At 39.9% G+C, this 14,138-nt stretch overlaps 1 protein-coding gene across 1 annotated transcript in view; it reads right to left on the bottom strand.

Annotated features, from left to right (window-relative positions):
* Positions 1-13,455, bottom strand: part of NTN4 (netrin 4) — a 51,187-nt gene extending 37,732 nt beyond the window's left edge. Inside the window, 3 exon segments of the mRNA XM_042470500.1 lie at positions 5,284-5,415; positions 5,417-5,814; positions 13,219-13,455. Of these exon segments, the coding sequence (XP_042326434.1) occupies positions 5,284-5,415; positions 5,417-5,814; positions 13,219-13,276 (588 nt within the window). The 5' untranslated portion in view covers positions 13,277-13,455.
* Positions 13,456-14,138: the final 683 nt, after the last annotated feature.

The following is a 14,138-nucleotide window of genomic DNA, read 5'->3' as shown; positions in this document are numbered from 1 at the left end:
TTGCAGGTCAAATAAGCATCACATATTTTTCCTGACAGTTGAACTAGTTCCCAAGCAATGTGTTTGTAAAGAGATGTTGAGCCAAGAATCTAACTTACTGTGGTCATTAAACATTCCAAGGTACTTTCCAAGAGAGTAAACCCATTATTCCCAGTACTTTGGCTGAAATCCCAGTTTAGATGTTTGAATTCTGTCTACCTGAGTTTCTTTCATTCAGTGGCATGTAGTATTATCCTCTCACTGTTGTAAACTTTGTGGCATCATTATAGATTTGTGTGCACCCACCATTGTCTGGGATGAGCTAAAAAAATAAAATAAAAGACTGTTCTGTTCACTCTTTAGAAAATCCATGGACAATGGGCAGCAGAATTATCACATCTGGAGTGATCTGGTATGACATAGTGGCCAAGGATGGTTTAACCCATGAATAAGACCTTCTTTGTGTTCTCTACTACACTGAAATATGGTAAAAATAAAGCTAAACATTCTTTAAAATTATGGTGATTATTAGCACTGAAATACATATAAATAACTGTAACTTCTATATTGAAGACAACAATTGATGATGATGATGATGATGATGATGATTGTGATGATGATGATGATCAGTCATCATCATTATCATGAACTCCTGAAATAATGAATTCCTCTATAGGCACAAGGGGTAACCCCTGTGTAATCCACCAAACCCCCCATAAGGCTTTCTATATCTGTATTGTTATTGTTGTGTGCCTTCCAGATTTTGACTTATGGCAACCCTTAGATTTTCTGGGACTGAAAGTGTGTGACTCACTCAGGGTCAACCAGTGGGTTTTCATGGCCAAGTGGAGAATCAAACCTTGGTCCCCAGAGCTGTAGTCCAAAAATCAAACCACTACAGCACGCTGACTCTCTTTTATCTGCATACCAGTGACATATATTTCTAGTGCTTCTATATTCATCTAGATAATTGTAATCAGAAAATAAATCTGGCAGTAGATTGATGTACAACAGAAAATCAAAACTTGCTGTAACTGGATGAAATTTGAAAACCATCCTCAGTTACCTGTTTGTAGGGAAAAAAAATCAGCACTTAAAATCAAACATGCAAAATTTAGCTCATATATATATCCTCCCCCTTACTAAAATGTAACAGTTATTGTCAGCAGTTTTCTACAGAACATAGTAAACTAATGCATAAAACCATTTCAGGTGGATGCTGTGTGATAACTGTACAAGATCAACTGCTGTTTTTACTGAAATGACTTTTCTGATGTCTGACATTTGGTATTACTATGAATCAGACTACGTCCACTATAATTCAGAACAGCTCACTAAGCTCTTATATTGTTTAATATGAGCTACATGTTTCCATTGGCAGTTAGAAGTAATTGCTTGAGTGTCGTTGGCTGTAATAAATTAAATGTGATGTTTGCAAAACCTGGAGTCTTAACATCTGGTGACCAGAAAGTATAACTTGGCAAATAAATACTAGTGATAAAAAACAGAGAACTTTAATATGCAACCTGCCAACTCTCCAAATCCCTGCACTCTTCTTGAAAACTCAAAATAATGTTGACATTTTTGAACAAGCATTTTCTTGCAGCGGTTAACAACATGATTATAAGATTCCTGATTTATACCTACTGGGCAGGACAGAATCATTCCTAAAACCCTCACATTGGCAGATCACTGCAGTACGCCAAAATAACAATGCCCCCATTTTTGTCAGGGTTGGCACATATGTTTTTGTTTTATTTTTGCTCTAAGGTATAAGCAACTGGAGAGCATGGAATGACATGGAAGAGGAGACAATAGAAATGAGAGTCGTTTCACAACCAAGGTAATAGAAGGCCAACTAAAAGGGGGTGGGAAACATGCAACTATTAATTTCCAGGATCTAAAACGAACTATCTGTACCATTGTTTCCAATGCAATCCGCTACACTGCTTGAGTGACTGTTATCCTGGTGGTTGCATTATCTTTAACATCCATGTTCTAAACATATACTTTGGGGACTGCTAGTGGGAAAATGGGGATTGGGAATATGTAATGGAAGATTATCTGAATGGGAACACGATTTCTCAAGCATTTGCCAACAAACAGTAATATTAAGTGACCAGCTTGTCACAGAACATAATCAGATGAAGCTGCTATCCAGTTATTCATAACCATCCTCATAGCTGTCTTGTTGCCCAGTAGGCAACCAGGAACATAAACAGATAAGGTTGTCTCTCATCCTAAGGCCATCAGTGATTTTAGAGAAGAACAGCAGTGACCCTGGGAAGCCTACATGTCTTCTGAAAGTGGGTACTTTTGTTCTCCTCAGACATTTCCCTTTCCAAAGCACATGACATAAATTTAAGAGCCCCTATTAAGACAATATAGAAATGGAGAAAGCTAAGTCCATTATTCCTCTATCTTTCATGCAGCTTTCTTAGGTTTACACACAAAAAAGCCCTGGTAACACAATTGTTTTATTTTTTCAAACTCATTGAAACTGTTCCAATGATGTCTTGGTTGATTCTTTGCATTTATAATAGTTAACAAAAGGAGAAAGCCCTCACCCTAGTTGCCTTTACAGTGGGAGTCATAATGGGATGAAAGAATGGGTTCCCTGTCATCACATGTCTGTGAATCTACATTTTGTCCCCATGAGGGAAGGACAGATGTGATTCTCCAGCTCTTGTTGGACGACAGCTGTAGGCATTCACCGCCATACGGCTGATGGAGCTTGCACCCCAACACCTGGAGAGCCATGTGCTCCCTGGCCCTGGTTCACAGACTAGTCCCTGAAGAATCAACAAGGAGTGATCTCCAGTAACTCAACAACAACAACAATTTATTTCGCTCACTGACCAGTACAAAGCTAAAAATATAATTATTAAAACAAAGAACAAAATTAATCCCTGCCATCTAACATCAATTATTACTAACCATCTGAAGATTATTTTATCCATAATGCAGCAAAATTCTGTGACTTTAAGTGTAACAATTTGGTTCTGACTATCCAACAGATAGCGTAAATAAACAACACAAGTATGTCCTGGAAATTTAGTTAAAAGAGGGGTAATCAGCTGGTGGTGAATGTCCTTATAAAAGTGACAATACAACAGTACACGAGCTGTAGTTTCTATAGTATTGGTATCACAAGGACAGAATTGGAGTTGATAGGAAATTTTCCTGTATTTCCTCTCCTAAGAGGTGGCTTAGTGATTAAGATGCCAATTCTAATGATTGGAAAAATTGGTAGTTCAAGACCTGGGTGCCGCATGATGGGGTGAGCTCCTGTCAATAGTCCCAGCTTCTGCCAACCTAGCAGTTCGAAAACATGCAAATGCAAATTGATAAACAGGTATCACTTCGGTGGGAAGGTAACAGCATTTGGTGCAGTCATGCTGGCCACATGACCACCGGATTTGTCTTCGGACAATGCTGGCTCTTCGGCTTAGAAAGGGAGATGAGCACTGCCTCCTACAGTTGCTTACGACTAGACATTCACGTCAAGGGACTACCTTTACCTTTAACATTGTTTTGTAATGTTGTAAGCCACCCTGAGCCCCAGTCTTAGGAGAAGGGCGAGATATAAATAAATATAATAAAATATAATAATAATATTATATAAGTATGTAGCTGGATTGTAGCCAGCATTTGATTGTTTGCAAATATGTAATTGGAAAAGGCAGCAATTTCTGTTTGACCACAAACTCATTATCCTCCTAACCTTCCTCAGTAGGTACTGATGTTGGAATAAATGAAGATCTCTGCTTGTATGCTACTGTTTATTTCTGATTATCATGAGAAGGGGCAAAAAGTTATATGTAGTACTTGATCTTAAAAATCCCTTCCCATGATATTTTCTGAAACTGATTAAACCTTTTCAAAGCTTATTCTAGCAGCACTACGGCCAGAAATATGCTTTTAAAATGAGATGTCAGTTCTCATGAGGGTGAAGCCCTTTCCAGTTACTAATTCTTGAACTTGCAAAGTCTGATTGCAGAATCCTGCAGACAATATATAAACCTGCTTATGCTAAATGACTACCTGAACCTGGATGGGTACAGGTGAGCTGCTTAGAGATGCTGCTACCACAAAAACAACCATCTGATAATGCAAAAATGACTAACACAAAAATAATAAATAGTGCTGCTGTATGTGCATAGGCTGAGCTAAGGTAACATGTATTGAATAACATTTCAGGAATACCAGAGAACAGTTGAAGTCACATAGTCCTAGAAGTCAACAACTGACTATTTAGAGCCAGAAAATGTTACTTTGGGACATTCTGGAAACTGTAGTTCAAAAAAGTAACTGCTCTAAGCCCTGAGAATTTGTATCTACTAACTCTCACCTGCTCCTCAGGTGGAAGAACACATCTACTCAACAGCTGATCATAGGCATGGCTGCCAGTATAAGCTACCAAAAAGGGGCTTACAGTAGAGAGTACTATAGGCAGGGATCCCAGAAAGGGCATAACACAACTGGATAATGTGAGATACTGTGGGCATGACATGCCAAACTTGAAAGCTGTGCACCACTTGACGATTTGGTTGGTTCTCTTTTTATATACCTCTTTGTCTAAAGATTATTTCAATCTCTTTGTCTAAAGATTATTTTCTAATTATTCATTAGTATGGAAACCAATGGGCATCACTGGTGCAGGGCTGTCATGAAAAAAGCAAAAGTAGTCATGTTAACTGTAAGAAAATATAAAATCAATATTATTGTAACACCTTTATTAGATTTGCCAGAAGGGCATAAAAATATGCAAGCTTTCCAGATCTAATTGTGCTTTGTTAAGTATCTTCACACACACAAACAGCGAACAGCACAAAGTCCCCATGGTTTGCTCCAAAGCGTAGTGTGAAAACAAGGCTTCATTAGATAGCTTCCCATGAGTTATAATAACAGGACAGAGATGCATCAAAATATATAAAGATAAAATAATTAAACCATATATAATATAAGGTCTCAGTTTAGTATCTGACATTTCTTTAAACATAAAAATCCACAATCAGGCAATACCTTTACTAGGTTCAACAAAAATGCAAGGTTTTGAGTGGTCCAGGACTCTTCAACAAACTACAAGAAATGGGGAAGAAACAGAAAGATCTAAAATATTTTTTTTCATATGGATCATCATGGCTGTCTTTGGGTTTTTGAAAATATCATTTAAACACATCTTAAAACTGGATGGACTATTTTAAAAATCTGACAATGTACTTATTGTGAAAAAGCCAGGTTGCCTAGATGAATATAAAGTCAACTGTCTTTTGTAAGTGTTTGATGTCTTAATGAACTCACCTCTCCTCCAGTGCAAGGGAAATGACTGGAGTATCTTGAAGTGCAAATTGCCCCTTTCTTGGTTACATCATCGTCAAGCCCAAAGGTTGATGAGCAGTTAGTTGAAAAATATTTGTAAGGCTTCCATGTTTTTTCCAAAATCCTGAGATCGCTCCAAAACCATGGCTGCTGGTCTTGGTGACTTGAACACCATAATTAAATGAGTGAAGTAAAATTCAGTTTCCAAGTTCAATTGGATCTTCTCCCTGTGGACACCCTGTGCTGACTGCCACCATGTATATGGCAACCTGAAAGATGAGTCAACCATGGCAGAGGGTGGGTGAGCCAGATGGGCATGCATTGAGTTGCATTTGCTACACTTAGGCCACTTACATATGAGGTCTGCATTCTCACTGTATGAACAGTAAAATTCTGTGGAGTTACTTCCACATCTTGTATCTGTCCACAATTTACGTCCATATCCCAGGTTTCCCATTCGAGGATTGCATGCTTTCTCACAGTGGGATCCAGCTCCGACAATGCTGCTCAGTCCTAAACAGGAAGAAAATGTAATAATTAATAAGCAGCAATTTAATCCACAACTGCAACTAATGAACAGAGAAGATTCTGACTTTCTAATATCTCATTTAAAAGAAGATGGCGTTAAAGTTTGACTTGTTCTGGAAAGAGTGTAAGTCTTTAGCCAAGCAAGTTATACTGGTAGCCTGAGAAATACCTCTATTCATGTGGGTGATATGAGGATAACCATGCTGCCCCAATTTGTAGGGGTGCTTTAAGGATCACTTAGGATCTAATTATATAAATACCTTGAATACTTGAAAAGTCTATATATGATATCCTGCTGTTAATAACCATATATCTACAAAGTGAAAGGCTTTTTGGCCATCTGTTGGGGATGCTTTAATTTGGATTTCCTGCATGGCAGGGGGTTGGACTGGATGGCCCGTGCGGTCTCTTCCAACTCTATGATTCTATGATTCTAAGTAGAAGTGCCAGTTATTGCCACTCATCCTCCACTTCCTGGATATTAGTACCCCAAAAAATTAATAGAAGGCGCTTAGTTTCACCTCAACAATACAGAGAAGCCTAAATTTAATTGTTAATTACACCCAAAGGACATTCACTGAATGGTTATTGGACATACCACTACTTGTGTACATACCATTGATTCAGTTGGTGTAATTGAATTTGGACCAACAAGTGGATTTAGGCTAAAGTATTCTAAGCCTTGTGCTGACTGGCTATTAAGGCTGACCTGGGGGCGGAGTCGAGGTGTCGCATCCATATGATGCACACCCTGACTCCGCCCCCAGGGTGGTATGATGCTGCGCACCGCACAGCGTGCACCATCACGGCACTACTCTGGCACTGTGTCCACACAATGTAGCGCTGAAGGAGTGCCATATAGCTGTGACATTGCAGCTATTGTGCCCTTTCCAGGGCACTTTTTATGGCTCCTTTTTGCGCCCTGGAAAGTCAGATCAAGGCCATGGCGTGCGGTTGCCACAGCCCTGATCTTGTTGTAAAAGGGGCGTCTAGAGGCCACCTTTAGCAGCCTTTTCTCTGTAGAGGTAATTCAGCGTTTCCTTGTACAGTGCACCCTTACTTTACACGGGGATCCGTTCCGGACTCCCTGCATAAAGCAAATTCCGCCTATGCTTGAGCCCCGTTTAAATGAATGGGGCTTGTGCATGCGGCGGCGCGGCGGCACACGTGCGCCATGGGCACACACACCATTGTTCCCTATTGGACGCTCTGCCCTTTCTCCCCACACGACTTTTAGCGTATGCTGAAAGCTGCGTATGATGCAGGTGCACTGTATTTATTACAGGTTTTGATTGGTCTACATGGTCTATATCATGTAAAAGTGGTCAACTGAACAAATGTTCTAAAAAGTTGCCACTATCCAATATTTAATTCTGAAGAAATGTGAAGTCAAAGGGTTTTGGTGGGAGCATTCAAAGACTTAATTCAGTTGTATATTCAGCTTTTCCTGTTTGCTGTTTCTAAGCTCTGGTCTTTCAGGTTTTCTTCTCCTATATGCATTCCCTTATCTGCTTCATCCCATTAATTGTCTGTGATTTCATAAATTTAAGTTTCTTCCTTTTATTTTCTGTTGTTGCTCACTGTTTCAGTCCCCTTTCTTTGGAATTCTTTTTTAAATGATATTCAGGAGGTCTGGTTGTCTTCTTCTTTTCCATATCCTTCTCCTTCATTTCACCACTTGGGAAGGTGGTGCCATGTTCGTAGGAGTCAGTGTGATATGTTAATTTATGTCTTGAACTAGGACCACAGTTCAACTGGAGACCATGGTTCAAATCCCTGGTTGGCATGGAATCCCTCTAGGTGACCCTGACAATCCACACTCTCTCAGCCTCAAAAAAAGGGCAGTGGCAAACCTCCTCTGAATAAATCTTGCCAGTCACTATAAATTGGATGTGACTTGAACAAAGCCATGTTAGCCTGCTACAGCAAGTTTGGAATGTATGTGATGGACACATCTGATTTAGGAGACTGGAGCCCACAAAAGCTAATGCCAAATAAATCCTGTTAGTCTTTATGTTGCCATAAGACTGTTATTTATATTTAAACAGCATTTCAACATATACGTTTTACAAAAGACTTTATTCTCCAATCTGTGTTTTTTAGGTCACCTTCTGCATATTTATCTTATTCTAAGCATGTATGCAATGCTCACTTGAAATAATTAACTTGTTTAAGATCAGGACATAAATATAAGAAATGTAAGCTATAAATATATACAAGAGGAAAGGAGGTCCTGTTGCAGGCTTCCAGCTCAAGTGAACAGAGCACACTATGCTAACAAAAGTAAATAAATACAACTGTAACATTCAGACCTTTTCAAAGTGTTGTACAAACATTAACTAATCTGCATGGCTCTCCTGAAAAGCAAGCAAGTACGGTAAGTTATTATCATGTGTCTTATCAGCTAGACCTGCCACAGATTGCCTTAATTTACATGCTGGCTGTTAAGATTCTTCCATCTCCTTATGCAATGTACTAAGGTTACCTGCTAAATAAACAAGTGAATGTTTACTGCAGTAACTTTCTCCACTATATTTTAAAGTGTAATTTTAAAACAAAGTAGAAAAAAAACACCTCCTTATAACTCTAATAAGAAGTCATGCAAATTCTTTGAGTCTGAAAAAGTATTATGCAGTGTTCAGTCTGAGAAACAATGCAACTTTCTGAGAATCCCAGCTTCAGATTTTAAAACCAAATTTACAAGCCCTATAAAGTTAAATAACAATTTGAAAATGTTCAGAATCACTCGAACACTCATCTTTATGAAACAAAAATCTTGCAAAAAAAAAAAAAAAAAAAAAACCAACAAGAGTCAGTGTATCATTTTCTCATACATTCTTGAATATTTCATATTCTTCTATTACTTCAGGTCAAGTTAGGTTATTCCATTCAGCTTCATGATTAGTGGTAGCTTTCACTGCCATGGAGTCAAAGAAAAGTTTGCATGTAGGAACTGTTTTAGTCCAAACAACATAATATATTTTCTGCGACACTTGACACTGCTGTGTACTTTTTCCTGTATTATTTTTGTGCATGTAGTATAAGGAAGAACACGGAGTAAAGGATGCAGATGACACCAGTTTGTACAGTAAGACATTTTTCTGGCACTGTAATCTTTGCCACTAGAATATTCCAAAATGACAGTTTGGAAAATACACTGCCAACTGCAAGATCATGAAAGATGTTTTCTGTTCTCAGGGGTGCCCTGCCTCTTTCTTTCTATTTTCTTCTCTGTCTCTCTCAAGTTTTACTTTTGTCTCCTTCTTAATATTTATGGTTAATTGCTCACTACCTCCCAGTCTGTACACAGTACATGCCACTGAGCAAAAAATCTGTAGTAATGACAAGAGCGCACAAGGCAGAGCATGACTCACCTGTAAAACATTCAGGACTAAATCATATGCTTCCTGCTGAAGCATTTTTCAGCCAAAATAGTTTTGCATTTGCAATATTTTAATTAAGCATTTTATAAGCAATCCATATTAAATGCTAATAATTAGATTTTAAAAAATCTTTCAGCAATCAAAAGTATTTAAAGACATAGAACTAATGTTAAATTTATTCATTCATATAGCCACTAACTCAAATCTGCAAAGCTTCAAACATTTCTTTGAGAAACAGACTCCTCATTTTTATATGCTATGAAAGTTTTATTAAACAAGAAATTTAATTTACTAATAGACTGATTATACCTGCCCTCTATTCAGTAATAAAGCTGTATTTCACTGCTGGCATTGACAGTAGATAAAACTGGCTTATTCAATGTAAAGAAGGGAACCTGTGGTTCTCCAGATGTCTTTTGACTGCAGCTCACATCATTCTGCACTACTGGCTCTTGCAGCTAGGAATAAGGGGAGTTGCAGTCCAATATCCAGAGGGCCACAGTTTCCATCTGCACAATGATTAATAACTAATACTCTGAAGAATCAATGAAGGAGGGAGCTGTTTCACTAACATAAAGGTGTGGACTGATGTTATTTTTCAACCCCTTATCTCGTCTTCCTGTTTTAGGCCCTTACTATTATCTTTAATGGTACAGTCTTTATTGGTAAAGATCAGTCCCGTCCAGATGTTCATCACTCTTCTAGACCTCTGAGCTATTTTTCTTGTACACAACAATAGTTGCAGTCAATTCAGAAAGAATGTAGGTGTTCAAACTTTCCTCTCATGATAAGATATGAATAAATGATAATAAATGAAATACATGTGGAAATTATTCCATTCCATGCTGAAGCATAAATCATCTATGCAGTGTTCCTTGTTCTAAATAGATCCATCTGGTAGAAAAAATATATATACAGTTCAAACATTCCTCAACTTTTAAGAGACAATTCACACAATTTCTAAGGAACTGAGCTGTCAGCATGTGAGTGTGATGACTGGCTGAATATGGTTGCAAAAAATTGAAGTTATTCCGAGATGCTGGGCTGTTTTTCAGATAGCCAGTTTTAGATCAAGACTCATTGAGTCACATTCAAGACCAGCTGAAATCGATAACTATCTGCTGCTTCTCCTTAAAGAATTACAGTAGTTAGTTGCTGTCCACATGCTTGTGCCCTTGGCAGAAAGTAAATCTCCCCTCCTGCATTTTTCAGATAGTCAGTTTTAGATCAAGACTCAATGAGTCACAATTAGACCAGCTGAAATCGATGGGACTGACTCACATCCCATTGATTTCCGTAGGACTAGAGCATGACTAACATCCAGCTCGATAAATTTAGCTCTTTTTTAAATACAGTGGCCTGTTACAGACTGCCCAATAAAGCTGCTTCGGGTCTCTTTGAGGTATGCTGTTTAAATGATGCATGGTCCTAAGAGTCCGAGGTCACGCCAAAGCCACACTCCATTCCTAAGCACTGGCGTTCAGCTTTGGTGCAGCTTCCGGATTCTTAGGGTGCATGCATCATTTAAACAGCATACCTCCAAAGAGACTTGAAGCAGCTTTATTTTGGCAGTCTGTAACAGGCCAGAATCTTCCTATCATTTAAAAGGACATCCTTCTTTATCTGAGGCATGTTATTTGACCAAACAATGTTGATTAATTTCTCACAGATACCAATTCTCATATATTATTTTATACAGTCTGCTTTTATATTGAATAAATTGAGGGTTTCAAAAATAGTCAATTATTAAAAAGAAGGTCCTAGTTAACCATTTTCCAGTGTGGAAGTAAATACCCAATGAAGGCACTTGCACAATAACTTACCATATAAACCCCACTATTAGGTGGTCTTACATTTCCATTATGATTATGATCTCTCAAATCACATTTTAAAAAAAGACATGGGATTTGTGTGTGTAGTATATAGTAACCTCCCTCCACTCTTCTTCATGAGTTTTGAAATTTGTCTTTTTCTTCTTCTTTTTTGTTTGGCCAAATAACATGTCTCAGATAAAACAAGATGCCATTTTTAATCACAGCAAGATTTTATGTTGCAAAAGAGCTACATATATCAAGTTGGACGTTAGTTGTGCTGTAATCTATGAAAATCAATGCATGTGAGCCTGCTTTTATACTGAATAAACTGGGGGTTGCTTCAATAGGTTTAGTATATAGAGAGATCTTGTAGTACCTTTGGGATTAACCAAAAGAAAGAAGTTGGCAGCATAAGCTTTCATATGTCTAGTATTAAAATAAGGATCCATAGTTAACTATTTTCCAGTGCAGAAGTAAATATCCAAAGAGGACATTTGCACAACAGCTTATTATATAAACCTCTCTGTTAGATGGTCTTACATTTCCATTCCTCCAGATTATGATCTCTCAGATCACATGCAAAAAAGACATGGGATTTGTGTGTGTAATGTGTAGTAGCTATTTAGCTCCTGGGATAAGACGGGGTCTTCCCTCTCTGCTCCACTTTTGGCACTGTACACTTGACTTTTTCAACACGTTCTTCTGAAGTTACTGAGAAAGAGCCACCAACTGTTTTGAAAGCCAATGTTATCTCACTTACCTGGGAGGCATTTCAAAGAGGAAGGGGAGGGAGAAAGAGAAGCCTCAATGATCTGAGACTTAAAACTTCTTTCTTAGAGAAGCAGAAACACTGCTTCGGTTACTGACAGGCATCCAAACCCTGCAGCAATTTTTGGGGGGGGGGGAGAGCTGTTTGTCTTGTGCATAACAACTGTAGTAGTCCATTCAGAAAGAATGCAGGTGGTTCAACTTTCCCCTCACAATAAGACAGGAATAAATGATAGCTAATAATATTCCGCTCCATGCTGATAATTCTTGTAGGGAGTGCGTTAGCCAGTCCTTGTCCTATCTAACCCTGCTTCCACAATGGAGAAATAATCTGGTTTGACACCACTTTAACTGCCATGGCTCAGTGCTATGGATAACAAAAGACAATTCCCAGAATTCCATAGCCTTGAGCCATAGCAGTTAAAGTGGTGTCAAAGCGGATTATTTCTGCGGTGTGGATGCAGCCTATGAAACCTCTGGTAGAATATGTACAAACACACACACACACACACACTGATGAAATCTTCCTCAATCTTTAAGAGACTCACACAATTCTAAGGAATTCACACAATTCAGAGGAACAATTCACACAATTTTAAAGGAACTTTCAACATGTGGCTTTGATGGCTTGGTGGCCCCAAGTGTATTGTTTGCCTTTAAGAGAGGAGGTTTTGCCATGGCCGTCCTCTGAAGCTGAGAGAGTGTGGCTTGCCTAAGGTGACCCAGTGGGTTTCCGTAGCAGAGCCGGGATTTGAACCCTGTTCTCCAAAAGTATAATCCAACCACTGGGTTATGACCACCCCCAGCTGACTTGCAAAAACAAACAAACCACTCAAAAAGCATCTGAGGAAGTAGACTGAAGCCTAGAAAAGCTCATGCTGCCAACTTCTTTCTTTCAGTGAGTCCCAAAGGTGCTAATAATAATAACAGCAAAAGCATCTGAGGAAGTAGTCTGACACCTAAACAACACTAAACAGGACTAAGCTGATAACTAGTTTTTTCCCAGTCCCACTCCACCAAATGCATCTGAGGAAGGAGGCTGAAGCCTAGGAAAGCTCATGCTGCCAACTTCTTCCTTTCAGTCAGTCTCAAAGGTGTTCAGCCAAAGCTACTAGAGAAACCTAAAGAGCCAACGTGGTTGGACGACGACAGGGACTCTGGAGAGACTAGGGTTCGAATCCGGGCCCCTGACTTTTAAACCCACTGGGTGGGTGGACCCCCATCCCTTTGGGCAGAGTCACACTCTCTCAGCCTCAGGGGGAAGCCAAATGGCAAAATCCCTCTGAACCAAGAAAAACAACAACAACAGCAACCAGGAGTCAGAAACGCCTTGGAGGCACACAACAAGGAGGAGGGGAAGGGGGTGGAACACAAGACAACACAACTGCACAAACACAACCCCCCCCCTCCCGGAGCCCACCGACCTGCAGCCAAGGCGGAGCATCCCAGGAGGACCAGGGGCGGCCAGAGAGGGCTCCCCATGGCGCTGCCTCTGGACCAAGGGCATCGGGGGGAGGAAGGGGCTCAGCTACCGCCTGGGCTCCTTGGGCAGCAGCCCTCTTCCCCGGGGGGCTCTGGGCCAGGGTCCCTGGGAGCAGCAGCTGAAGGAGGCATCCTCCGCTCCCTCGCCTCCTCCTTCGCTTTGCAGTCACTGGAGGTACAGCTTTAGCCGCCTCCTCCTCCTCCTTCCTCCTCCTCTTTCCAGGTGCTCTGACCCGCCTCCTCTCCGGCCCTGAAAAGGAGGATGAGGATGATGGTGGTGACAGCCCCAGGAGGGAGGAGCAGGAGGAGGAGGAAGGAAAGGGATGCTCCCCCCCAGGAGGACCAGGCGTCCTCCTCCCCCCAGGACATGTCCTCCATTTCAGATTGCTCTCTAGGGGTGCTCACACTCTGTCCTCCATTGCAGGACGTGTCCTCCATTCTTGCCTTCTGTCCAGAGGGAGGTTCCAAAAATGCTCCCCCCCTTTTGAGCAAGGCTAAGAAGAAGAAGAAGAAGAAGAAGAAGAAGGGATTTACTTTTTTATAATATAGGGAGTGTATGAAGTGTCTATTGATAGGACCAAGAACAAATTTACACTTATAATGGAGTGTTTTTTGCTTGTAGTTTGGTCAGCTTTTCCCCCCTGGGTTGTCCTCCATTTTGAGCATGGCTAAGAAGTATGGGTTGGCATTTATAGGAGTGTTTGTAGCTTTTAACTTTCTAATGCCCTATATTTGTCTTGAATGGTCTCCATTTTGAGCATGACCAAGAAGCACGAACTGATATGTGTATGAGTACTTTTAGCTTTTACTTTGCAATGCCCTACATGTTTCTTGAATGTCCTCCATTTTAATCATGACTAAG

Source organism: Sceloporus undulatus, chromosome 5, assembly GCF_019175285.1.
Source record: "Sceloporus undulatus isolate JIND9_A2432 ecotype Alabama chromosome 5, SceUnd_v1.1, whole genome shotgun sequence".
In the NCBI taxonomy this organism is placed as follows: domain Eukaryota; kingdom Metazoa; phylum Chordata; class Lepidosauria; order Squamata; family Phrynosomatidae; genus Sceloporus; species Sceloporus undulatus.
This window is presented reverse-complemented; position numbering and strand designations above follow the sequence as displayed.